A 26129-nucleotide genomic window follows, 5' to 3' on the forward strand; every position below is an offset into this window, starting at 1 on the left:
AGGATGAAGCTAAGAAAAATGTAAAATTTGTTGCTTGACACTTTTCTATAGGGTTAACTATTTTCACTAAAATAAACCTTACTACCTTGTTATTTTTGTGGAGGTAGTTATACTTATCCAAATGGCATAAAATTTGTATGGTAGACTATTAATGTCATTTGTAGTATGCTGTAATTTTATTAGAATTTATTAAGCACTAGAATTATTTATCCTTTAAATCACCCTATTATTTAAGGAAAATAATAAATGGATATAAATAAGTTAATTATGATTGACCATGATGTTTTCTATGGTGTTTCTGATACATATGATCTGTTGATATTATTAGTTAGGCTTAAAAGCAATTGGTTGTATGTAACTAGTAATTATTGCTTTATAATTCAAATAAATGGATGCATGTATAGTTTCGGTTAAGTTGATAATTTTCTGTTGATAATGGTCTTTTTCTGTAAAACTTGTTAATAACAAAGTTGTAGATAACTTATTGATCTACCTTGTGTTAAATGTTCATAGTCATAGGCCTTATGGTTTAAGAATTATGGCTATTAGAAGTTTGTTGTCCGAAATGCTTGCTCTCTAGATAGATTTTAATGACTAAATTGTTTAACCTAGATAACTACTAAATCACATTGAGATGATTAAAAGAAAGTTATAGACAATTTCATAAGCTTTCTAGAATGTCCACAACCATATTATTTTGATGTATATAACTCCAGTTAAGGTCAAAACAAGTAACTATTGTCTTGTAGTCCAGAAAATGATTTACATAAGTGTTTTCTTAAGTAGTAGAGAAGAGATAGGCACCTACTCAGTAAAATAAGATGCACTTATTATTACTTTAATACCATGCTGTTGAAAACACTTATGGGGATGCATTCATCATATCAGATCATATTATACGTGTCATCGTATATGTATTCGTGGTATCTTATTTTATGCTCATGCATATAGGATCATCCGAAGAGATAACGTTGTTGGAGTTCAATGAAGGAGAGGAGGAGGATCGGTAGGACATGCCTCAGGCCACAGCTCCAGGAGAAGAGGAGCAGATTCCCAAAGATCTCCTTGAGTGCCCGGATCTGCGGCCAACCTCTTTCCTTAAAGGCAAGACCCAGAGCATTTTAAGTCTCTCATGTTTTACAAAATATTACTTGAGTCCTTTATGTTTGATGCATTAGGTTATAAGAGTTGATTGAAGCACTTGATGCATAGAACTACCTTGTCCAGTTACATATACCTTTAACCCTAGGTAGGTCTAGGATCGACTATATGCTTAGCCATGCTTAGACCGGTAGAAGTCGGGTGATTTCTTATCACCTGCGAGATATAGGTGGATACCAAAGCACGGTTGGCTATATTTGCTATCATGGAAAAGAACCATGGGGTAATGTAAATGGAGGCCAGGCGGAGTCTATGTGTAGGTTGACTCATGTGATTGCGTCTAAGCCAATTAAGGACTATACCGTTGTTGGCACTACAGACAAGATTGAACACATGTCTATCACATAGCTGGATGGATAACTCGTTCTGACCACGAAGCTAAGTAGCTCAACGTAGGATGGGCCCTGCTCTATTAGAGTGTGCACTCTGGATAGTAGTAAGCTTGTGCGGGGAGCTAGATGTGAGCCCAAGGGTAGGCAAGGCCTAAATGTCCTGGCAGCTGGTTGTCCCTGATTGTGGGTGCTAGGCGAACCCGTGAAATGTGGACTTGAGTTATACCAAAGGTGACCTAAGATGACCGTTAATCTGGTCTGCCTGGGTTTGTGTTAGAAATAAATTCCCAGCTGGTTGAAATTAATTCAAATCGCCATCTCTCCCGGACAGTAAGAAACTTGGCTTGCCCCAACATCGTAGTAATTATATTATGGAATGTGATGGTTTGGATAAACATGGAATTACTACACTGGCTATGGTTACTATTATATGCTATCAAATGATATACCACATGTTTGGCATAGGTTAGTTGCTAATCTAGAGATGAATAACTATAATTAACTTGATGACCAAAGTATAATTGTATAACTGAGTTAATTATTTTTTATGCAAAATGTTGTCAAGCTACCTCCACTTATAAATCCTTACATAATCCTTGGAGTCGCCTTAGTTTTGGTTTATGACGGGTAAGTCTAGCTGAGTACTTTCTTGTACTCAGGGTTTTATTCCCATTGTTGCAGATGGTATAGTTTATCACGGCTATTGCAAGAACTGCTTCTGTCCCACCGTGGATGAAGAGTGAGCCTTGGGCAAGCATCTGTTATTAATCCTCCTTATGTGCTTTTGTGGGAGTGATCACGAGTTGGCACTATATCTGAACTATGATGGAAAAAGTTAGCTTCAAACTTTAATTTGCTTCCGCTACTATTTACCAAACTTGGTTTGTAATAAACTTATTTCGTACTCTGATAAATGAACTGTAATTATGAACTTTATGTAACATATGACATGTATGTTGAATCATGTACCATCTTCGTTGTATGTGGATCGTTAAATCGAGACCCATCGTGGTACTCGATGGACTACCGGGTTTATATGGGCTCAAGTATGACAGTGCGATCGCTTGCAGGCTGCCATTGTACTTGTGCTCTTATAAATTGGTCGGTTCTTCGATAGCTGGCATCAGAGCAAGGTTTAAGATTAATTGCTACATGTGTATTTAAAACAAAGGTTTTTGTTTTCCAAAAGCAGTTTCTAGCAACTAATAGCTATATATATAGGTGTTTGAAACTTAGAGTTTGAATCTAAAGTGTGCCAGTGATCACTTCCTTTATGCCCAATTAAGGACTTTAGGTGGCTAATTAAGTACTAACTTGGGAGTTTTCATTTTCGTCGTCCATACGGCATGCTATTGTATGGATGCCATTCACTTAGTGGTAATGTGTGGATCAAATGCCTCTACGCCCAAAGTAAGGTGCCAATTATCATTACAGTGGCATGACCGCAAGATGTGAGCGTACGGTCTATGGGAAGAGTTAGCTTTGATACTAAAGTATATATATGTCTCATATATATGCGGAGGTATTTAATTGTGGGTTAGCTTTGATATGACTGTGTATGCATATTTATATGTATATAGAGGATGTATTTACTTTCGGGTAGCTTTGATACAGAAGTATATATATTTGGGTATATATATATGGAAGTATTTAGATTACAACCTAGAGCCCAGATTTACATTCTGCATATATAATTGTGGGGTTGGCTGAAATGAAATTATTGTGTAGGTACACTAACAGCGAAACGTGTAGCCCAATTAGCTACGCTATATATGAGAGAACGTATATATGCCACCGTATATGTAGTTAGAAATAATTTTTCCTAAGTTTGTAAGGACGTACGAAATGTGCATGCATCATGATAAATCATTATTCCATACTTGCATTGTTCCTCCCCTTATAAATCTCTTACTTGGTTATGTAACTCTTATCCATTATGACTTTGTCTCATGAGAGTCGCACATGTTGTTGGTACAGATGGCAGCACCGGCCAAAAGTGAGAATTTCCTATTGATGTTCGGAACTCCTGCCCTACTTTGGAGAGTCTTGCATTATGCGGGGTATTACGAACCGCCCCTCTACTACTGGAATGAAGTATACTTGGAGGGACAACCATCATATGAAGTACAGATGGCCATCCTAGCTCATACCCAAGCACCCTTCTGGCAGGAATGGAAGGCAGAATCTGAAGGAAGAACTCCTTGGAAGGCTGCCCAAGTAGTAGCCTTTGAGGTACTGAGTCAGATTTGTCAGCAGCACAGGGATGAGCTTACTAGCAGTGCCGCTAGTACTTTTCCTTGGGTGGATCCATCTAGAATAGTATGGGCACAGCGCAATAGCAATGCGTTGATCCGAGATTGGGATGAGCTGGCAGACGGATCTAGTCCCGCTATGAGCGCCATGTTTGCAGTAATGAAGATGTTCTACACTCATCAGGACACCAAGGACTTCTAGCAAGAGTTCTATACCACTTGCATGGATAAGCTCATGAGAGCCGAAGCTGCACAGCGTAAGCTAAAGAAGCGGGTGCGCAAGCACAAAAAGGTAGCAAGTGAGGCTCGATGGAAAACTAATCAAGCATATGTAGCTTTGGGAAATCCTCACACCCAAATAGAAAAAGTTGATCAGCAGAGAGCTACCGCCCAAGAGGTAAGAGCGGATGATCAAGCAATGTTAGCAGGACTACGGGAGCAGCTAGAGGCTGCCCGTGCCGATGCATTCATAGCTACGCGCTAGCGGATCCTAGCAAACAACCGTGTAGCTATGGTAGAAGCAGAACAAGACAGGACCCACGCCTTGAGCATATAGCAGGACCATGTCAAGAGGGACTTGCGCCAGCAGCTTGCACAGACCCTGAATGTGGTGGTTGATCTTCAGCATGAGGTGGATTTTCTAAACAACCAACTGCACTTGATCCTTGATGAGGAAGAAGAAGATCTAGAGATGTTAGTTGAAGATGATGGCTGGGAGGAAGAAGAAGTGGAGCTAGAGAATGAGGATGATCCTATCTCCAACCTCGATAGCGAGCATACTAAAGATTAGAATCGCCTAGTGACTAGTTAAAGCACTAGATGTATTCCTGCTATTTATGTAATGGACTTGTAGTTTGAAGTTTGGTATTCATAATTTAACTTCCGTGTAATATTAGCACTCTGCATGTTGTTTCATGATGGGTTGAACTTTAATGAAATTCTAGTTTCATTTTACTGGTGATTATGACATGTATGTTAACGCGCTGCAAGCTCGATAAGTGATCAAATTGGTGATGTCATGTTGTGAGAATGAATTATTATGCCTCTGTTTTATTGTATGAATTTAAGATTCTCTCTAGTAATTTTAGTTTAGTATGATTATACAATTCATTTGCAATCTCTTGACATCATCCAATAATCACTTATTGTTGCAACTTTGCAGATGACTCGCACTCGCGCTGGAGCAGGCAGCAGCCAAGAGGGCAATGACGATGACTTACCACCGCCGCCGCCACCATCTATGAATGAATTCTTCGCATAGTTCTTGGGTAGTCAAAAAACTATGGAGGAAACCCTGGACCTCATTATGCAGAACATGGCTCAGGCTCGTCAACAACAACAGGGGCCTGAGCCAAATCAATACAGCTCTTTCAAGGATTTCCTGGACACCAAGCCTCCTATCTTCAAGGTGGCTGAAGAACCACTCTAGACGGATGAATGGCTTAACACCATTGAGCAAAAGTTCCATCTATTGAGGGTCATGGAACATCAGAAGGTAGAATATGCGTCCCATCAACTATAGGGACCGGCTGGGATATGGTGGACCCATTTTCTGTCCTCTTTACTTGCCAATGCACAAGTCACATGGGAGCAATTTAAGTTAGCCTTTAGGGGACACCACATTCCCCTAGGGCTAATGCGCATGAAGGCAACCGAGTTCATGTGACTCACACAAGGGACCAAGACTCTTACTGAGTACATGCATGCTTTCAACAATTTGTCCCATTATGCCCCAGGTTTTGTTGATACAGAAGAAAAGAAGATTGGAAGCTTTAAGAGAGGTCTTAGCACTAAGTTGATGAAAACTATGGCCAACTCAAGGTGCACCACATACAATGAGTTCATCAGTGATGCCTTGACTTAGGAGAACCAGAACAATCTGCATGTGGCAGCAAAGGGCCACAAAAGGGCAGCTGAGGCAAGCGCCTCAAGGTCATCTCAGTCCAAAGCTCCAATAGCAGCTAGGCCCCAATTTCAACCACCGGCACCCAAGTTTAGGCCTCCTCCACCAAAAGCCCAGGCCAACTGACCTCAGAAGGTGTTTCATAAGGCATTCACCATTGCCTTACCCAAGGGGAATAGAAGGCAAGGAAGCTTAGCAAGACCCAGGAGCAATCAACCATGCTTCAATTGTAATCAAGTGTGTTATTGGGCCAAGGAATGCCCCCATCCTAAGAAGAACAGCAATCAAAACTAGGAAAATCAGAGGCAGGCAAATCCTAAAGCAGGTCCTGGATACGTGCATTACACCACTGTTGAAGAGGTTCCTGTGGGAGAAGTTGTCACAGCTAGTATGTTTCTTGTTAACAAACATCCCACCATTGTTTTATTTGATTCTAGAGCTTCTCATTCATTTATGAGCCAAGCATTTGCATCTAGATATGATTAGAAATTAATTGAGATAAACAAGGGTGGTTATAGTATAAGTTTGGCTAGGGCTACTATCTCTACAAATAAGATAGTCAGAGGTGTGCTCATCTCTATACAAGAGAGGGAGTATACGATAGATCTAATAGTATTGCCCGGCTTAGCCATAGATGTGATCTTAGGCATGAGTTGGATGAGTGACCATGGTGTTCTTATTGACACATCCACTTAGACAATTATGTTGAGAGAACCAAAAGGAGGTAATGCTTTTCTAGTACCACTTCCCTGAAGTTTCGATCTCCAAAACTTGTCTTGCACTATCCAAGCCACTACCCTTTATGATATTCCAGTGGTTTGTGAGTTTCCTACTATATTGCTAGATGAGTTACCAGGTTTACCACCTGATAGGGATGTGGAATTTAAGATTGAGTTAGTGACAGGTACGGCACCTATCTCAAGAAGACCCTATAGGATGCCAACAAATGAGTTAGCTAAACTTAAAATTTAGTTACAAGAACTGTTGGACAAAGGTCTCATTCAACCTAGTTCGTCTCCATGGGGATGTCTAGCTTTGTTTGTAAAGAAGAAGGATAAGTCTTTGAGAATGCGTGTGGATTATAGGCCACTTAATGTTGTGGCTATTAAAAACAAGTATCATTTGCCTTGTATCGATATCTTGTTTGATTAGTTGGAAAAATCAAAGGTATTCTCCAAGATTGACTTGAGGTCAGGCTATCATCAGATAAAGATCAGGTCAGAGGATATACCTAAAACCGCTTTCTCCACTAGGTATGGCTTGTATGAGTATTTGGTCATGTCTTTTGGATTGACAAATGCTCCTGCCTACTTCATGTACTTGATGAATTCGGTATTCATGCCCGAGATCGACAAGTTCATGGTTGTGTTTATCAATGATATCTTGATTTATTCGGAGAATGAGGCAGATCATGCAGAGCATCTGAGAATTGTTTTGTCCAGATTGAGGGAACATATGTTATATGCCAAGTTTAGCAAGTGTGAATTTTGGTTGAGCAAAGTACCTTTCTTGGGTCATATCTTATCTAGAGATGGAATTTCTGTAGACCCATCTAAAGTACAAGAGGTTATGGATTGGAAGGCCTCGACTTCGGTCCATGAAGTTCAGAGTTTTCTAGGGTTAGCAGGTTACTATCATTGTTTCATTCTAGATTTCTCCAAGATAGCTAAGCTCATGACCAGACTACTTCAGAAAGATGAAAAGTTCAGTTGGACACTAGAATGTGAAGCAGCTTTTCATACCCTAAGGACCCTATTAACTACAGCTCCTGTTTTAGCACAACCCGACATTGAAAAGTCTTTTGATATGTTCTGTGATGCATTGGGTATAGGTTTGGGGTGTGTGCTCATGCAAGAAGGAAGAGTTATTGCCTATGCTTCTTGGCAGTTGAGAAAGCATGAAGTCAATTACCCTACGCATGATTTAGAGCTTACAGCAGTTGTTCATGCGTTAAAGATATAGAGACATTACTTGTTGGGAAACATGTCACATATATACTGACCACAAAAGTCTCAAATATATCTTCACTCAACCTGAGCTGAACATGAGACAACGAAGATGGTTAGAGCTAATCAAGGACTACAATTTGGAAGTGCACTACCATCTAGGAAAAGCTAATGTTATAGCAGATGCACTTAGTCAAAAATCTCATTGCAACATTTTGGAAGCATTGTTGGAAGATAGATTTAATTTGTTACATCCTGTTGTGCTGCATAATATCACTGTCAGTTGTTCATTTGAGAGCAAAATCGTAGAACTACAGAAGACAGATGTAGGTGTATTTTACATCAAGAGAAAAATAAAAAAACAAGAAACCAAGCATTTCAGGTTAGATGAAAGAGGTGTGCTATGGTTTGAGGACCGACTTGTGGTACCGAAAGACCGTGAGCTTAGAATTCAAATTTTAGATGAAGCTCATTCGTCCAAGTTGTCTATCCACCCGGGTAGTAGCAAAATGTATCAAGATTTGAAAACCCTTTTTTGGTGGACCAAGATGAAGAAGGAAATCACCGCCTATGTTGCTAGGGGTGATAATTACAGTAGAGTAAAGGCCGTTCATTTGAAATCCGCCGGATTACTTCAGCCATTGCCTATTCTAGACTAGAAATGGGAAGAAATAAGTATGAACTTTATTACAAGCCTTCTGATGACACAGCAAGGTCATGATTCCATATGGGTCATTGTAGATCGCCTCACCAAGTCAGCACATTTTATACCGGTTAACACCGCATATCACGCCTAGAAGTACGCTAAGTTATATGTTTCTTAGATCGTGAGACTACATGGAGTACCCAGGACTATAATCTCAGATCAGGGATCACAGTTTATAGCTCATTTTTTGGAACACTTGCACCAGGCTTTGGGGACTAAACTAATCAGAAGTTCAGCATACCATCCACATACTTCTGGATAGACCGAGTGAGTGAACCAGATCTTAGAAGACATGTTGAGAGCTTATGTTCTATCTTCCAAGGGTTCATGGGAAAAATGGCTACCTCTAGCCGAGTTCTCCTACAACAACAGTTATCAAGCAAGCATCAAGATGGCTTCTTTTGAAGCCTTGTACGGTCAGAAATGTAGAACTCCTTTGAATTGGATTGAGCCCAGCGAAAGAAGATACTTTAGCATCGACTTTGTCACTGAAGCTAAAGAGCAGGTGTGCATTATCCAATAGCATATGAAAGCAGCTCAGTCAAGACAAAAGAGTTATGCTAATAAAAGAAGAAGACCACTGACTTTTGAAGTGGGGGACTATGTATACTTAAAAGTGTCACCCATGAAAGGAGTACAGAGATTTAGAGTGAAAAGAAAGCTTGCGCCTAGATATATAGGGCCATACAAGATTACTGAATGAAAAGGAAACGTCACTTATAAGTTACAACTTCCTCCAGAGATGAGTGCTATATTCGATGTCTTCCACGTTTCTCAGTTGAAAAGATGTCTTTGCATACCTGAGGAAGCCATTGCCCCCCACCAACATTGAGCTCCAATCGGATTTGACGTATGAAGAGAAACCAATTCGAGTGTTAGAAGAGATGGAAATAGTAACACGGAGCAAGGTCATTAAGTTCTACAAAGTGGTGTAGAATAACCACAGCGAACAAGATGCCATGTGGGAACAGGAGGATTACTTACGTGAGGTTTATCCTGCCTTTTCGAAGAATGATAGGTCTTGCAAATCTCAGGACGATATTTCTATAAGGGGGAGGGGCTGTAACACCCTAGGTGATAAGCTTGCATTTAGCTTTGGCATTGCATGAGCACAAGCATTATTGATCATTCATGAGCATGAGTATCTCAAATATTATCTCTATGTTTGCTTATATTGCATGTATTGTCACTAAAATACTTTACATATGCTAGGGTTTACATGTAACCAATGTATAAAATGTTTGTGGAACCTTAGGAGTACCTTAAACATGTTTAGAATATCACATGAAACAACTTTGGTATTCATAACTAAGGCTAGTTTGGTCCCTAAGTCATGTCTATAGTGTAAATCATCATTTTCAAGTTGTATGTTTGACCTAAGTTGAACTATATCATAGATTATTTGCATGGTAGTGCACCCTTAAGAAAAGTTGTAGTACTTGACTAGAGTAACAACTTTTATTTTTAGGTCATGAGCTAATTCAGTGCCTAACATGGTCAATTAGAGCTCACAAGAATCAACAATGTACTATTTTTGGAACTTACAAACTTTTCTAAGTCAAATTGATTTTTCAGTTTCGATGTGCCTGACTTTGTGATGATGTAACTTCCTAACCATCGCGAATTAGAAGATGGTTTCTAAAGAAATATTGTAGCCCTTACATAGCTCTACAAAGTTTGTTTTAACGTCTTGCACCAATTCGTCGTGGATTAAGCGCTTAAGAACCCTCATTTCGCGCTATCAGGCTTGCCATCGGGCGCTGATGGCCGCATACACCTCGTCGTGGATGGCCGACCATGTTAGCCACAGACGCTGCGTGGCGGCCGTACACCACCGACGGCCTAGCCGATCAGGCCACGGTGGGCACAAAGGCACCCCACGCCCGCTGTTTCACCCCCACGCCCTCACTCACTCTCTGCTTCCCGCTCCGCCTCGCCAAAGCACAGCACTGAGCTCGTCATTGCCACCACCGTACTCCACCGCAGCCGCTCGCCATCGTCGCTGCACCACTGACCGATTCCTCTCGCTTGCAAGTCCATCGTAGTCACCTCTTCCACGCCGACCCACTAGCCCAGCTTGCCTACCCTTGGTAAGCACACATTTCGCATCGCCATCGCTGTGAGCCCTCACCGGAGCGCCGCCACACGCTCGGCTCACCGTGGCTAGCACTATCCTTTTAATCACCCTATTATTTAAGGAAAATAATAAATGGATATAAATAAGTTAATTATGATTGACCATGATATTTTCTATAGTTCTTGTGATACATATGATCTATTGATATTATTAGTTAGGCTTAAAAGCAATTGGTTGTATGCAACTAGTAATTATTGCTTTATAATTCAAATAAATGGTTGCATGTATAGTTTCGGTTGAGTTAATAATTTCATATTGATAATGGTCTTTTCTTTAAAACTTGTTAATAACAAAGTTGTATATAACTTATTGATCTACCTTATGTTAAATTTTTATAGTCATAGGCCTTATGGTTTAATAATTATGGCTATTAGAAATTTGATGTCCAAAATGTTTGCTCTCTGGATAGATTTTAATGATTGAATTGTTTGACCTAGATAACTACTGAATCACATTGAGATGATATAAAGAAAGTTGTAGAAAATTTCATAAGCTTTCCAGAATGTCCATAACCATATCATTTTAATATATATAACTCCAGTTAGGGTCAAAACAAGTAGCTGCTGTCTTGTAGTCCAGAAAATGATTTATATAAGTGTTTGCTTAAGTAGTAGAGAAGAGATAGACACCAACTCAGTAAAATAAGATGCACTTGTTATTACTTTAATACCATGCTATTGAAAACACTTATGGGGATGCATTCATCACATCAGATCATATTATACATGTCATCGTATATGCATTCATGGTATCTTATTTTATGTCCATGCATATAGGATCATCCGAAGAGATAATGTTGTTGGAGTTCAACGAAGAAGAGGAGGAGGATCAGTAGGAGATGCCTCAGGCCACAGCTCCAGGAGAAGAGGAGCAGATTCCCAAAGATCTCCCTGAGTGCTTGGATCACCAGCCAACCTCTTTCCTCAAAGGCAAGCCCCAGAGCATTCTAAGTCTCCCATGTTTTACAAAATATTACTTGAGTCCTTTATGTTTGATGCATTATGTTATAAGAGTTGATTGAAACACTTGATGCATAGAACTGCATTGTCTAGTTACATATACCTTTAACCCTGTGTAGGTCTAGGATCGACTATATACTTAGCCATGCTTAGATCGGTAGAAGTCGGGTGATTTCCTGTCACATGCGAGATATTGATGGATACCGAAGCACGGTTGGCTATATTTGCTATCGTGAAAAAAACCATGGGGTAATGTAAATGGAGGCCGGGCGGAGTCTATGTGTAGGTTGACTCATATGATTCCGTCTGTGCCGATTAAGGACCGTACCGTTGTTGGCACTTCTGATAAGATTGAACGCATGCCTATCACTTAGCTGGTTGGATAACTTGTTCCGACCACGAAGTCGAGTAGCTCAACTCGGGTGGGGCCTCGCTCTGTTAGAGTGTACACTCTGGATGGTAGTAAAGATATGCGGGGAGCCAGACGTGAGCCCAAGGGCAGGCTGGGCCTGAACGTCCTGGCAGCTGGTTATCCCTGATTGTGCGGCGCTGGACGAACCTGCAAAATGTGGACTTGAGTTGTACCAAAGGTGACCTAAGGTGACAGTTGATCTGATCTATCTGGGTTTATGTTAGGATTAAATTCCCAGCTGGTTGAAATCGATTCAAATCGTCGTCTCTCCCGGACAGTGAGAAACTTGGCTAGCTCCAACATCGTAGTAATTGTATTATGAAAGGTGATGATTCGGATAAACATGGAATTACTACACCGGGTATAGTTACTATTGTATGCTATCAAATGATATACCACATGTTTGGCACATGTTAGTTACTAATCTAGAGATGAATAACTATAATTAACTTGATGATCAAAGTATAATTGTATAACTGAGTTAATCGTTTTTTATGCAAAATGTTATTAAGCTACCTCCACTTATAAAGCCTTGCATAATTCTTGGAGTCGCCTTAGTTTTGGTTTATGACGGGTAAGTCTAGCTGAGTACTTTCTCGTACTCAGGATTTTATTCCCATTGTTGCAGATGGTATAATTTATCACGGCTATTACAAGAACTGCTTCTGTCCTGCCGTAGATGAAGAGTGAGCCCTGGGCAAGTATCTGTTATTAATCATCCTTATGTGCTTTTGTGGGAGTGTGATCACGAGTTGGCACTCTATCTGAACTATGATGGAAAAAGTTAGCTTCAAATTTTAATTTGCTTCCGCTACTATTTATCGAACTTGGTTTATAATAACCTTATTTCGTACTCTGATAAATGAACTGTAATTATGAACTTTACGTAACACGTAATATGTATGTTGAATCATATACGATATTGGTTGTACGTGGATCGTTAAATCGAAACCCATCGCGGTACTCGACGGAGTACCGGGTTTATATAGGCTCAAGTATGATAGTGCAACCACTTACGAACTGTCATTGTACTTGTGCTCTTATAAATTGAACAGTTCTGTAACACAGTCACACCTCACCTACTAATGTTAATAATTAATGCCTTCTCCGCTCTCATCAGTGAGGTTGTGAGGTTGAGGTTTTGAGAAAACAAAATCATTCCAAACCGCGTCGTCTTCTCATTCAATGTGCCTTATACGAACACAAAGCAGGTGCAAGAAAAAGAAAATTCCAAATCCAAAAGAGAGAAACATCAAACAAGAAAAATCTTCCTTTGATGTGAAAACCGAAACGACGAGGGAGACGCCACGCCAACTTCCTTAGCACTTCCTCCGGTCGTCGCCCTCGCCCACCACCTTCGGAGCTCGGAGTCTTCCCCCACACACACCTCGTCCTCCACTGCCGTGCTCTGCGTTGCCGCCTGCGGGCGCCGCAAGCTGTGCGTGCCCCCCCGCCCCCCCACCCCCCCCCCCCCCCCCCCGCAGGTTCCCTGATTTGGTAACTGCCCCTCCTGTTTCTGTACTCCTTCTAGCCCTTTCCCTGCCCAATTGCATAGCTCCTCGCCACTTTCCTTCCGATCCATGGTGGAAATTTGGCACCTCCTGTGGCAGATCTTACGGGGGACGCGCCTTCTCGGTCCGGGCCGCGCTCGCGATTCGGCGCTCGCCCGCTTGCCGGGCGCCGATTTCTTGGCTTCTTGGATTCCCGTTCCCTGTATGTAGACAAGTGTTGCTGCTAATAAATTCTGAGGTTGTCATGGTGCGAATTTTATCACTTTATTAGTGTAGTTGTTTCGGCGGCTTATGGAATTCTTTACGGATCCTAGAGTAAGTTAGTACTTGGTGTCTATGATTGTCTGTTGAGTGTTGACATACCACCAACTTTAGATAGAGTACAAATCTGACATGTATTTTTGGCCTTATTCTGTTTATCAACTCTTGAAAGTACTACTATGTTCACAATGTTTGACTTAGCTGAGATAAGCCGTCTGTAGTTGTTGAGTTAAAATGTTTTTGTTTTCCTGATGGAATTCTAGAAAAAGTAGTATGCCTGTTCTTTACTGTTTCTTGTTCTTAATATGTGTCATGCATTTATACCCACCTGTGCTGCGGCTCTGTACTGTAATGCATCGCTTTCAGCTTTACATATGAGGCGTGCGCAGCACACGTCACTTTCCTTGTTTTGTATTACATAAAAACAACTGAGGGCTTTTTTTTCTCTCTGAATTAGAAATCATCTCAGTTGTCAGTTGTTAACAACTGTGTACCTTATATTACATATGTTCTACCAGGAGAACAAAATATAACTAGACATATAGAGTGCTACTATTTATTTTTATATAAACTAGCACAAGTAGAATCTTTTACGTGGCTGTGACTTAGAGAGCCAAATATGTCAGCTTATGACCTTTAGTGAATTTATGGGTTCCTTCGTTCATGAGGTATTTATATAGGCCGTGATCATGGCCTTGTATAAATGACAATCATGCCCCTTAGGCCAATGATGTAATTCCTTAGGGTCCAGTCCAGACCTCTCGAAGCACATGTCTTGAGGGTCTTCTGAAAAGCGAGTTCTCATTCTCAAGGCTTCAGGGTTCTTTGTGACGCGTCATGAGGGTCCCCAAATATGGATTTTGAATACATCATGGGGCAAGCCCTCCACACCTTTAGGATGCAGGGTTTGAGAGCCTTCTAGATATGGATCCTTGAAGCACATAGAGGCGCATATGGTTAGCCTATTCTCCCAGGTCTTCAGTGAGGCTGAGTTTGAGTCTGCTTAGGCAAGGAACTAAATCTACTGCATATATGGTGTAGTGTCAAAGTTGTTTTAAGCCTGCTTGGTTGGAGGCCTAGGCATTCTGCCTGGCAAAAAGAGCTTCCTAGGGGTAGCCTGAAAGGCTGATGTTTTTGCATGGCCAGGCAAGTGTGAAGAATTTCTGTTTGGTTGGAAGCCTGTGTATGAGAATGCTAATAATGAAATCGGCACATCATAAATACTTGTTTAATTACATGTCTTATTAATAGCACTGTCATAATATGGACTATCTGACTAAGTGGTTTATATTGTTTTTTCAGTGAATTAAGTTATTGATGACAATATAAATGTTTAAATAAAACTCCCATATTATTTAATTAAATATGATAGAGAAAGGATTTCCTAAAAACATGTAGCATTGAATATGTTGTGCAAGCTTCCAAAATAAGTAAGGGCAAACCAAATTATTTATAGCAGTGTTTTAAAGGCGTCGCCTAGGCGTCCAGGCGTACCCAGCTCTCCTTGGGAAACAGTGGCGCCTTGGCGCCTAGGCGCCGCCTAGGCGTCCAGGCGTACCAAGCACTCGCCTGGACACCTAGCCGCCTTTGAAACACTGATTTATAGTTATGCGACCTATTTACAAGCCATCCAAATGAACAGAAGAATAAATAAAATGAAATAACACCCTAGCAGCGAGTAACACGTTTGAAAGCATCATGATTATGCCTAGACACCCATGTTTTATTAGCCAGGCACTGTTTTTCGGTGGATGGCCTGGAACTACTGCTGTCTGGACCAAGGCTCAATATCAGTGCTGCAACTGAACAGATAGAGGCAGGTTCCAGGCTCCCTCTAAGCCAGGCAATTTTTCACCAGGGTCTCAACCAAACAAGCCCTTGCTTTTTGTGGAGTTCTAGTCCCTTTCGTTGTTGGTTGGTTTTGCCTGTAGCAGATACTTCTACAAATAAATTACTACAAGACAAACCATGGATAGCTACGTCTGTATCCTAAAAAGTAAAATACAGGTGCTCCCTATGGTCTGATTCATTTTTTGTTTTAGGTCAATACCCGTGAAAGCATTTGTGTTCTAGTTTTTGGCATAGCTTAACCCTACTGGTACCAGTAAGTAATTTATATGTGGGCATTTAGTGGAAAAGTTCCAGTGAAAACCCAAAACAGGATTTCAAACTGAAACTAGTCTGCATATTTCTACACTGGAGGAATGATATGATAATAAATTAAAGACAGTGATATTAAAGTCCTGACCAAACTATCAATGTGTTCTACATGACATACTCATGATGTTTTTACATTTTTAATAGAAACATAGATGACTCTGTTGTGCTATATCTGGATGGTATCTTGAAAATGCCTTTGGCATTTCCTGCAACAATTTCTTAGAAAGACCTTCATGCCTCATTTCTGAATACTGAATTATCTAGCCTGTGTTATTTCTTTTTTTTTTATGTTACTTGTTGAACTGATGCTAGCCTTACTTTTCCTCCTTTTGTCTGTTTGTTTGTGGCAGTAGTTTATTTAGGAAGTTTATAATTGATCAAAAAGACTTAGTCCAGTCCTACTTTTCAAATCACTATGGTCACCCTTTAGTTGGGCTAGCATGGAATGTCAGGTGTGTTAGCTTTCCCCCCTTCTGTTTGAATATTATCTTGTGCATAATGGATTTTTTATCCTACTTCCATTTTTAACTTGCATGTATTAGTTATGATGTTGGGCTCAAAGAAGGAAAGGAATCTCAGCATGCGCTTTCAATCAGGCCAGAAATCTTCTGGTAATTTTCGTTTGTTTTCAAAAGTCCAATCTGCCAGCCCACCACCAGGGAATACGCTGGTTTATCTGAATGTGTATGATTTGACACCAGTAAACGGCTATGTTTACTGGGCTGGTCTAGGGGTATTTCATTCTGGCATTGAAGGTATGATGTCCTACAAGTTTCCTTTATTCTTTTTTATGTTTTCACAAGGTCAACATTATTTTTCTTCCTGTAAAAGATTCAACTCGTATTGTACTTCAAGAATGATGATATTTGGTTTGTCTATTTACATCTGCATAGCACTTGGCACTAGTTTGCTATAAGCTTTTATGTTGTGTTCAGCTTTTTTTTAAATCTTTTGTGCATAGTCCTTCCCCTGTTTGAATACACTGATTCCATCTTTTAGGGAGGATCAGCATTGGGATACAAGCTTTGGTCTTGTCGAACAAGCCACTGCTTTTAAACCATCAAATGGTTTGATTGTGGTTGGCAAAACTTATGATGGAAGCCAACCTATAAAATGTACAAAAAATCTTGCAATGGGTTATTTGGTGAAATATTTTTTGGTGCTATTTTATATTCCTTTTCACCATTCATTCTTCGCATAACCTATATCTAATCTAGCCTCAGAATTTCAGCGAATAGTCTGTCAGAGATTGTACTCCACATTTCATTACAACAACAACAACAACAACAACAAAGCCTTTAAGTCTCAAACAAGTTGGGGTAGGCTAGAGTTGAAACCCAACAGAAGCAATCAAGGTTCAGGCACGTGAATAGCTGTCTTCCAAGCACTCCTATCTAAGGCTAAGTCTTTGGGTATATTCCATCCTTTCAAGTCTCCTTTTATTGCCTCTACCCAAGTCAACTTCGGTCTTCCTCTGCCTCTCTTCACGTTACTATCCTGACTTAGGATTCCACTACGCACCGGTGCATCTGGAGGTCTCCGTTGCACATGTCCAAACCATCTCAACCGGTGTTGGACAAGCTTTTCTTCAATTGGCGCTACCCCTAATCTCTCACGTACTCCACATTTCATTGAAAGTAAAGATTCCTAGAATCAATTTTAGTTCTTTTATCACAAAAATGCAGCTTACAGGATTTCATGTGGCCTGAAATATAATTTTTATTTCCTTATCAGGGAATATTAGTTTCATAATACTTTTTTTGTTTGTCTTGGAGAAACGCCTTGGCAAAAGTTTAAGATATCGAGAATTCTACCATCAGGCTGTGCCACAATCATTATAATCATGTTGAACATTTTTTCTTAAATATTAAACCTTTTTCTAACTACCTAAATGCTTGTCATTGGGTTATCCGTTTAGTCAAAGTTTAGAAAAGTTCACTATCAATCTATTTTAATTTTTATTTTTACATCAAAAAAATGTGCAAATCATAAGTGTAGATTGTCTTGAAAATCGATGTCCATATTTCCTATCATTTTCTCCAAACATATTCCAACATAAATTGGGTATCAAAGACTTAAAGTCATAATTTTGGAGACTGTATCAATGTTGTGATAGTGCTAAGAACATGCCTTGATTAAGTTCTGTTGACTTGATCACCAACCACTTGTGAACCTGTTCCCTTGCCAAATCGCATGCCCGCCATAAGGTGCTTAAGGCCGTGTGGCCTCTGCCCCCTTGATCGCCCAGGTTCCTACACTTGTTTTAACATTGCTGGATTCAGTGAATCCACCAAACATTCCATGTCCAGTCCAAAGGGTCACGATGTTTTAGTGCTTTTTACTGATTCCATATCTCAATCTCTTGCCATTCTGTCATGATCCTCGTTGCTTCCATTGTTGCTGTATACCACTGTACTCCACAGTCCTTGGCTACTTCTGTTTCTGTGTGTTCTGTCAGAGCCAGCAGTTTATTGAAGATTTTCAAAAGTAAACACATCAAAAAGAATCCCAAGGCTGTTTCTGTCAAACAAGTCTGTTAGCTGACAATATTCCTGACTGAAGGTAGAGGAGTGGCAAAACCAAAAAGGGCAAATTTTTAAAACAATATCCAGCCTAAGAGAGACTGTGAGCTGCAATATGTGGTTCTTGTTAAGAAGAAATAGATGCCAAGTTCGAGTTGGAGAAGGGCCAGAACCTGGGTGTTGGAGGTGTACACCCACTCCCTACCCCTTCTCTAACTAGTAAGACTAAGTTGGCAGAATGGTATGAGACATGTTTGGGGCCTCTTCCAAATCATGAAGTTTGCAACGCTATTATTTAAATCACCTTTCTTCTTTAAACTTCTAGCTGTTTATACTATAATGTCCTATCTGTGAATATTTTCCTAGTTGGTGACTTGGTGGTTTGTGCTACTTTTATATATATAGCTTGAAAATGCCATCGTCATTTACTGACTTCCTGATAGCATGTCTCCAGTGTAATTCTTCATGAGTTATAAGTTATTTATATCTATATCTGACCCTAGTTCTTCACTACAGATAATTGTATGGGTTATTCAACTATTCAAGTATTCTGATAAAGGAGAATAACCGATATTTAACAAATGTGATCCCATAACATGCTAGAAAAGTAATCTTTCCTCACTCAAGCCTAAGTTGCTTTGTTAGTAGTTACTTGTGATGAATGCTGATTATTTCAGATTAGAATGACCATCTTTTGGCCAACTATTTCTGGCTTGTACAGTGTACAAGTTTAGATATACATCATGACTTCAGATTTGAGGAACCAAAAGTAGCAAAGGTTAAATCGTGTTTGAAGCCATGAACTTTCAGCATTCATCTTTTGTTGTGAGTGTTGGTCTGCATTGATTAGATGATGTGCTATGTATGTTCAGATTGTGTGGTTTGAAGGAGATTAGGATATTAAAATGGAGTGACAGACATACAGTGGAATTAGAGATGTAGAGGGAATGAGAGATTGAAAACATAGGAGAAATCATTTGTTTGCTACATTAAATACCCCTGGCATCGAGGACTCATTTTGTCTGATTGTATTGCACCTCTGAAATCAGAAAGCTGATTCCATTTCGTTTTGTCTTCTCAATGAAATGCCTCAATCCCTCTACATCTCTAAACCCATGACTAAGATTGTCGAAACCCATTGTTTTTGTTAATTCTTCTTCTTGATACGATTTGTACATATTGTTTAATTAACTGTTGGACATAAGACTGTAGGTTGTGGCTTATGGTATTCTCTACTTGTTTTTTTACAGTTCATGGTGTGGAGTATGCATTTGGAGCACATGACTATTCGGTCAGTGGAGTTTTTGAGGTGGAACCTCGGCAGTGTCCTGGTTTCAAATTTAGGAAATCAATATGCATGGGAACTACTTGCCTGGATCCTCTCCAAATCAGAGAGTTCATGGAGATTCAGTTAGTAAATTACAATGGGGATACCTACCATTTGATAAGTAAAAACTGCAACCATTTCTGTGAGGATATCTGCAAAAGGTTGACAGGAAATTTAATTCCAAAATGGGTTAATCGTCTTGCTAGAATGGGTAGGAATTCTTGAGACATATGTTTTCTCAGCCATTTATATTGATATCTAAGAGTTGCTGCAAAGTTTGTATATCTATATCTATTTTTTCCTCAATTATTACTATATCTATCAGTTTGCTGTCAGAGTTAAAGGTTCAAAGGTAGAATTTCGTTATTTCAAAGTAAGTAAACACCAGTGATCCTCATGTGTCACGAGGTCCAACTCACCTAATTCCCCCAGATATTTATCTTAGTTCCTTTTTTTTTTTTTTTTGCACACCTGACCTTATGACACCTGTGTGAAGGCACTGATATTTTACATCTACTAATGGAGCATATCTGATGGTTATAATGTTAGGCAAAGCTGTTTTGGGAATGTTCAATACAATAAATACACCTACTAGCACATTAACAGATTTGGCTGCTGTATGGACTACATCTGTTATGACCGTTTTGAGTGGATCATGTGTTTTCTGCAAAAAGGTTCTCTGGAAGTGGTTTTATGTGAAAGTATCTGGAAAATCTGCAACAACGTTCACTAGAACTGATTTTATGTGTAATTACCTAGAAAACCTAGCGATTTATCCAAAGTGAGACAGCTTGGCTGTTCAAAGGAAACTGCACGATTCAGTGTGCTCAGATCAACTATGTTTGAGCTCATAATGGGTACCTTTTTTCTAACTTTTGTAACAGCTTTTGTCAATGCAGTCACTGAGATTCACAACTTTTATGTGTAGGTGCTGTTTGCAACTGCATTCTACCAGAGCCCCTGAAGATCAATGCAGCCCGTCATGACCCAGGTTGTCAAGCTGAAGATATTGAGAGAAAAATGCTGACAGGTTCCTTCAGTTGCTTCTCTTCAATCTCTCTATGCCAAAGACATTTCTCAACGTCTTCGCTCTCCCGAGGTTCCCCCACGGAAGGCACTTCTTGGGATACCAAACAGTCAAATTCTACCCGATTGAAAAAGAGCTGACAATTGAGGTACCTTGTATATCATATTTAACAAACGAAACACAAGGATCATTTTTTTATCATCAATCTCTTCTACAAGAGTCATCAAAGAAGGATAAAAAAGTATTGGTAAGGTGTATTGCATACTTGAGCGTTGGATCCAGCTGTGCTTGAACATCTGTACAGATAATGTGTAGAGTTATTCTTACACTTGACTATTTGAGTTTGAAATACAGTGAGCTGGGGCAAACTCCAACCTAAACTTCTAGGAAAAACAAACTCCAAAAATATTTCAATTATGGGTGCTGCCTCTGAGATGATATTTCACCAGTTGTAGGCCCAGCCCTACTTTAGCTATACTTTTTAGCGAAAAAACAATGTTTTTTTCTCACACTAAATCAGCATCAGTATGAGCTAAATTTCAGCGAAACGAGCAGGGCCGAAGTATGCAAACTGGGCCATTTTTATATGAGATTTTTGGATTAACGTCATTATAATTTTGCAAGTTTGGAGATACGTCACTACAATTCATCTATTTAAAGAACTGTCATTATAATTCCTTGTCTCTCCTGTCCATGCCATTTTCTACGCTTCTCCCGTGTATGGGCCCATTGTCAGATACGAGATGTGCACGACGTTAAGCCCCCGCGTCCTCTCCGTTAGAACAGGCCCGCCAGTGGCGGACTGCGCGCGAGCGAAGCGGTGGCCTGCGCCGTCGTCCCCGGCGGCGTCCCCGTTCCCATCCTCTCGCCCGCGCCAAGGCGGCCGTGCAGTCCGGAAAGCTGTCGGAGTCCGATGTCGACCGGGCCAAGGCGGAGCGGCGGCGCTCGCCCGCAGCGGCCTCCGTGAACTCGCGTCCGCGTCGTGGTCCTGCTAGAAGAACCACGCCGCCTCGGTCATGTCCTTGAACACCTTCCTGCAGCGTCGTGTGGTTGGCCGCCCAGCGCTCGTAGTGGTACTGTGGTACAGGTACCTGTCCAACGACGCCTTGGCGAGCTCGTGGCGCGGAACGCCGGCGCCGCGCAGCACCAGCAGCAGTAGCTCGTGCTCGCGGACGACGGGGCAGTGTCGCCGGAGGTCGTTGACGCTAAAGTTCAGCAGCACGCGACGATCCAGAGCGGAGCGCAGTGCACAAGATCTTCACAAGGTTTCCAGTTTGCTCTGTTTTGTCTCAAAAGTCTGCTGCTCCTTTTCGAGATGTCATTGGACTATCAAAATTAATTCATTTTTTTGGTTCTTTCGTTTTTAACCACATCAAAGTAAGCAATACCCCCCATGTATATTCACTATTCAGACCAGTCATTTCAGTGGCTATCACGAGGATTTGTTAATTAATTGAAGCGACGGTGCAAAATGCGTTTCGTCAGTCTAACGGATAATCCAACAGTCAGTGGCAGTAGGTGACCACGAACTGCGAAAAGGAAGAGCATCCTTGACGGCCAATCCATTAGCTCGCAAGCAAACCATGAGCGCAAGGCAAAGCACAGCTCACTGCAGAGAGAAGCCACGCTGCAGCTATTCATCGCGGAACAGAAACGAACATGGGGCACGGGGCGTTTTGCTAGTTTACCTCCAGGATTCGGCCGTGGATGGCGTTGTGGAGGAGCTCTACGGCGCGGCGGGGCGGATGAGGAGGCGTTCGCCTGCTCCATGTACGAGCTCGACGACAGCTTCCGGCGCATCTAGCAGTCGCTCCGGATCGCCGCGGACGTTGCGGAGGACGAGCGGGAGCAGCGTTGACACAGGCTTGCGCGCGAGGCGGAGCGGCGGCGCTCGCTCCACGTCTACGGCACCGTCTTCCACGGCTGCTCCGCGTCCGTGCCGGCGACCCGCGGGAGCTGCCGTTCGGCAACCTTGGCCCCAGCGACGTGTGCACGTCCTCCAACGCTAGGACGGGGACGCCGCCGGGCAAGCTCGGCTGCGGCCATGGCGCGTGCGAGCTCGGTCTCGAAGAGGGCGGCCATGGCAAGGGTGGGCTCCGGCCATGGCAAGGGCGAGGGGACGGGACCGGAACAGGGACGCCGCAGCGGTGCATTTTTTTATTTTTAACATTTTTTTAAAATATTTTTAAAAACGACACTGTTTATTTTTTTCTTCAAAACTAACACTTTTGGACGCGCCTGTTTGCACGGCGTGGCTAATTCACGCTGTCGCGCCGTGTATGGCGGCGCGGCAGGGTCCAGTCAACGGCTGCAGCGACCGCTGACGTGGCAGGTCTGACGCGCCACCCGTCATGGCGCGGCGGGCCTGCCGCGCCATGCATCACGGCGCGGGGCTGCCACGCCACGCATCACGGCGCGACAGACCTCTTGTTCCCTCTCTCAGTGTCTCCGTCCTTAGACGAGAAAATGCGCTGCCGTGACTCCTGCCCGTCGCGCCCGCCCGGCGAGCCCACGGCCGCCACGCCCGCCGCGCCCCGCCCGGCGCTCCTGCCCGCCGCGACCCTCGCCGCGCTCACCGCCGTGTGCCCGTCCTCCCTCACTCCATCTCCATCTCCCCCTTGTCTCGTTGCCTCCCTTACTGCCGCCGCCGCCCCTACATCTCCCCACTGTCGCGCGCCGCCCGTCCTCGTCGTCGCCCCTCCATCTCTCCGCACTGTCTTGAGCCGTGAAGGACATTGCTGCGCTGCCCATCATCGTCCTCCAGAAGGGGGGATTGCCGCCGGCCAGCCGCCCATTGCCACCGCCCTCCAGAAGTAGAGCGCTACCGGCCCACCATTGCCGCCGCCGGCCATCTCCTTTCCATTGGTGGATTGTGGTGACCCATAATCTTTGTCGAGGTAATGATCTTTTGCATCTCTGTCGATTTTTTGCTAGGGTTAGGATTCAAATTTAGTTTGACTGAATAGAGATTTATATAATTAGTTAGCAAAGATATTTAGTGAAGTTAGTAAATATAAGTTTTGTATAGTTTTACAGTTAGCTAGATATGTATAGTTAGTAAAAATTACTTAGTATAGTAAGTATAGGTATTAATATTAGTGTGTTTAGTGTAGTTAGTTAGTATAGTTAGTTAGAATTGTTGGTATAGGTATTAATATTAGATTAGTTAGTATAGTTAGTTGGTATAGGTGGAGTCAGTTAGTTAGTACGCACGATGATTTCGATGACCTGATGAAGTTTCTGAAATGCTTTTGTTAGATGGATTGTTGTGTTAGAGTTTTCTACGGAGGAAGTGTTAGGAGAGAAGATGATATGTTTGAGGATATGGAAGAAGAATTGGAATGGTTTGAGGAACCTCCTAGCTTCAGCGATCTTTGTGGTCGTTTGAATGGAAAGTTTGACAGTGATTATACACTGAAGATGAGGTTTGATAGTGAAAAGACTAGGGCACACTACGTGCTGATGCCCTTGCGGGACCATACTCACGGGTCTCGCTACAATAGGGTAATCAAGGTTCCAATGTGGCCTTGGCTGAGGTGGTTGTGGAGAATGGGTACATGATGCATGATCTCCAGGAGGGAACATCCTTCGATGATGATATTCAACAAGAATATGGGGTTCATGTGGAACCAACTATGGGTACTATGGATTTAGATGGTCAGTTGACGCATGAGCAGTTTCATTCAAGTCAACTAGGCTGTATAAGCAATGACTTTGATGTGAACGAGTTCGAAAGGGAAGAGGAAGAGCAGGAGTAGGAGGATAGGATCAGTGATTCAGACGATTCAGATGATGACCAGAGAGGTAGACATGCTATGCCCACACCGGTTGATGCCATGCCAGTACCTATTCATGGTATGCTATTACCAGTGCCAACTGAGGTTTTGCATGCTATGCCGACTCAGGGTAGACTAGTCACATATTTGCCAGCAGATGATACCCCCTATGATTCATGGGGCAGAATTAGCGAAGCATAGCAGTATGTTTCACCACCACCTTACACAGCGACAGAACTCGAGCAACTAAGGTCGATGAACGTACCTTTCAGGAGCATTCTAAACTATAGGGATGTCAGCATGATAGATATAGCAGTTTATGACACCAGTCTCCAGATGTGTAGGAAATCATTGTATGACCATAAGAAATAAATCCTTAGTAAGGGGATGATATTCGATACAATGTCAGAAATGAAGCTCTTCCTTAAGGACTATGATGTGTATCACCATAGGCCGTACAACATCACTCATTCGGACCAGGAGTTGAGGTACCACGTGATATGTAAAAACGGTTGTATGTGGAGGTTAAATGCATGAAAGAGACAGAGTGATGGCAAGTGGAGGATAAGTAAAGTGGTCGAACTCCACACTTGCCTATCAAATAGGGGGAAGGAAAATCAGTAGCAGCTCACTGCATATTACCTTGCTCGTTCGTATATTGGGGCTCGTTGATGACAATAATGACATTTCGGTGTCTTCGTTACAACAATCCATATCTGAATTCATTAAGTATGATGTAAAGTACGAAAAGGCTTGACGTGCTAAGCAAATTGCCTCGACGATTCATTGGGGTAGTTAGGACGAAGCGTACAACAGGGTGCCCCGCATCTTATGTGCAATGCATAACTACAACCCTGGCTTGAAATGGTTTGTGGACACCAGAGAGATGTATTTTTGGGACCCATTGAGGCATGTCCTGCATCATGTGTTCTGGTCGTTCGCGCAAACAGAACATGCATTCTAGTTTTATCGGCCAGTCGTACTTGTTGATGGTACTTTCCTGATAGGAAAGTACAGGGGCACCTTGATGATGGCTGCTGCTGTTGATCCGGAGGACCAGAGAGTACCCATGGCTTTTGCTTTGATAGAGGAAGAGAACAATGAATCGTGGTCATGGTTCATGCGGCTTCTATGTGTACAAGTGCTTGGCCCATCTCGCACTATATGTTTGATCTCAGACCATCACTTAAGGCTTCTTAATGCTACAACTGAGCATATAGATGTGTTTCTACCTCTAGTGCATAGATGGTGCATGAGACACTTTGCTGCTAATTTCTAGCGGTGTCAGAGGAAGAAGGAGGTATGTGACAAGGTAAAGGCTCTATATTGTGTATGTACAGAGCACCAATTCAGGGAGACAAAGAGAGAACTAGACAAGATGCTAAATGAAGCGGACAAGGCCTGGTTAGAGGCATAGATGGAACAGAAGGCTAAGTGGGCATTAGCATATGACGAGGGGGGTTTTAGGTATGGCATCATGACCACTAACTCCTCGGAGTCTTTCAACCGTGTATTCACCGGAGTTCGATCGTTGCCTATGTCTGGAATTATTGAGTTCTCCTTTCATAAGTGCAACGAATATTTTTGTCAAGAGGTGGAAACTTGCGCAGATGAATATAGCTGAGCAGGGGCGATTTGGAAAGGCCAGAGCAAAACATTTGAAGGAGACCGAGGAATTGACCAAGCAGCACACCGTCGAGCCGTATGGACCCCGTCGCCATATCTTTAGTGTATGGG

At 42.0% G+C, this 26129-nt stretch overlaps 1 protein-coding gene across 6 annotated transcripts; it reads left to right on the top strand.

The window, feature by feature from the left end:
- Positions 1-13283: 13283 nt before the first annotated feature.
- Positions 13284-20990, top strand: LOC136529085 (deSI-like protein At4g17486). Of its 6 annotated transcripts, none has more exons than XM_066522159.1 (5): positions 13284-13305; positions 16091-16192; positions 16283-16495; positions 19513-19800; positions 20518-20990. In XM_066522159.1, exons 2-5 carry the CDS (start codon positions 16186-16188, stop codon positions 20754-20756), a joined length of 747 nt encoding a protein of 248 aa, XP_066378256.1. In that variant the 5' UTR covers positions 13284-13305; positions 16091-16185; the 3' UTR covers positions 20757-20990. The 6 variants fall into 6 exon arrangements, with proteins under 6 accessions (XP_066378256.1, XP_066378269.1, XP_066378241.1 ...); XM_066522172.1 differs by having other exon boundaries at positions 13287-13305; positions 16094-16192; XM_066522165.1 differs by lacking the exon at positions 13284-13305 and adding an exon at positions 13411-13521.
- The last annotated feature ends 5139 nt before the right edge of the window (positions 20991-26129 follow it).

Source organism: Miscanthus floridulus, chromosome 2 (assembly GCF_019320115.1).
Source record: "Miscanthus floridulus cultivar M001 chromosome 2, ASM1932011v1, whole genome shotgun sequence".
Taxonomy (NCBI): Eukaryota; Viridiplantae; Streptophyta; class Magnoliopsida; order Poales; family Poaceae; genus Miscanthus; species Miscanthus floridulus.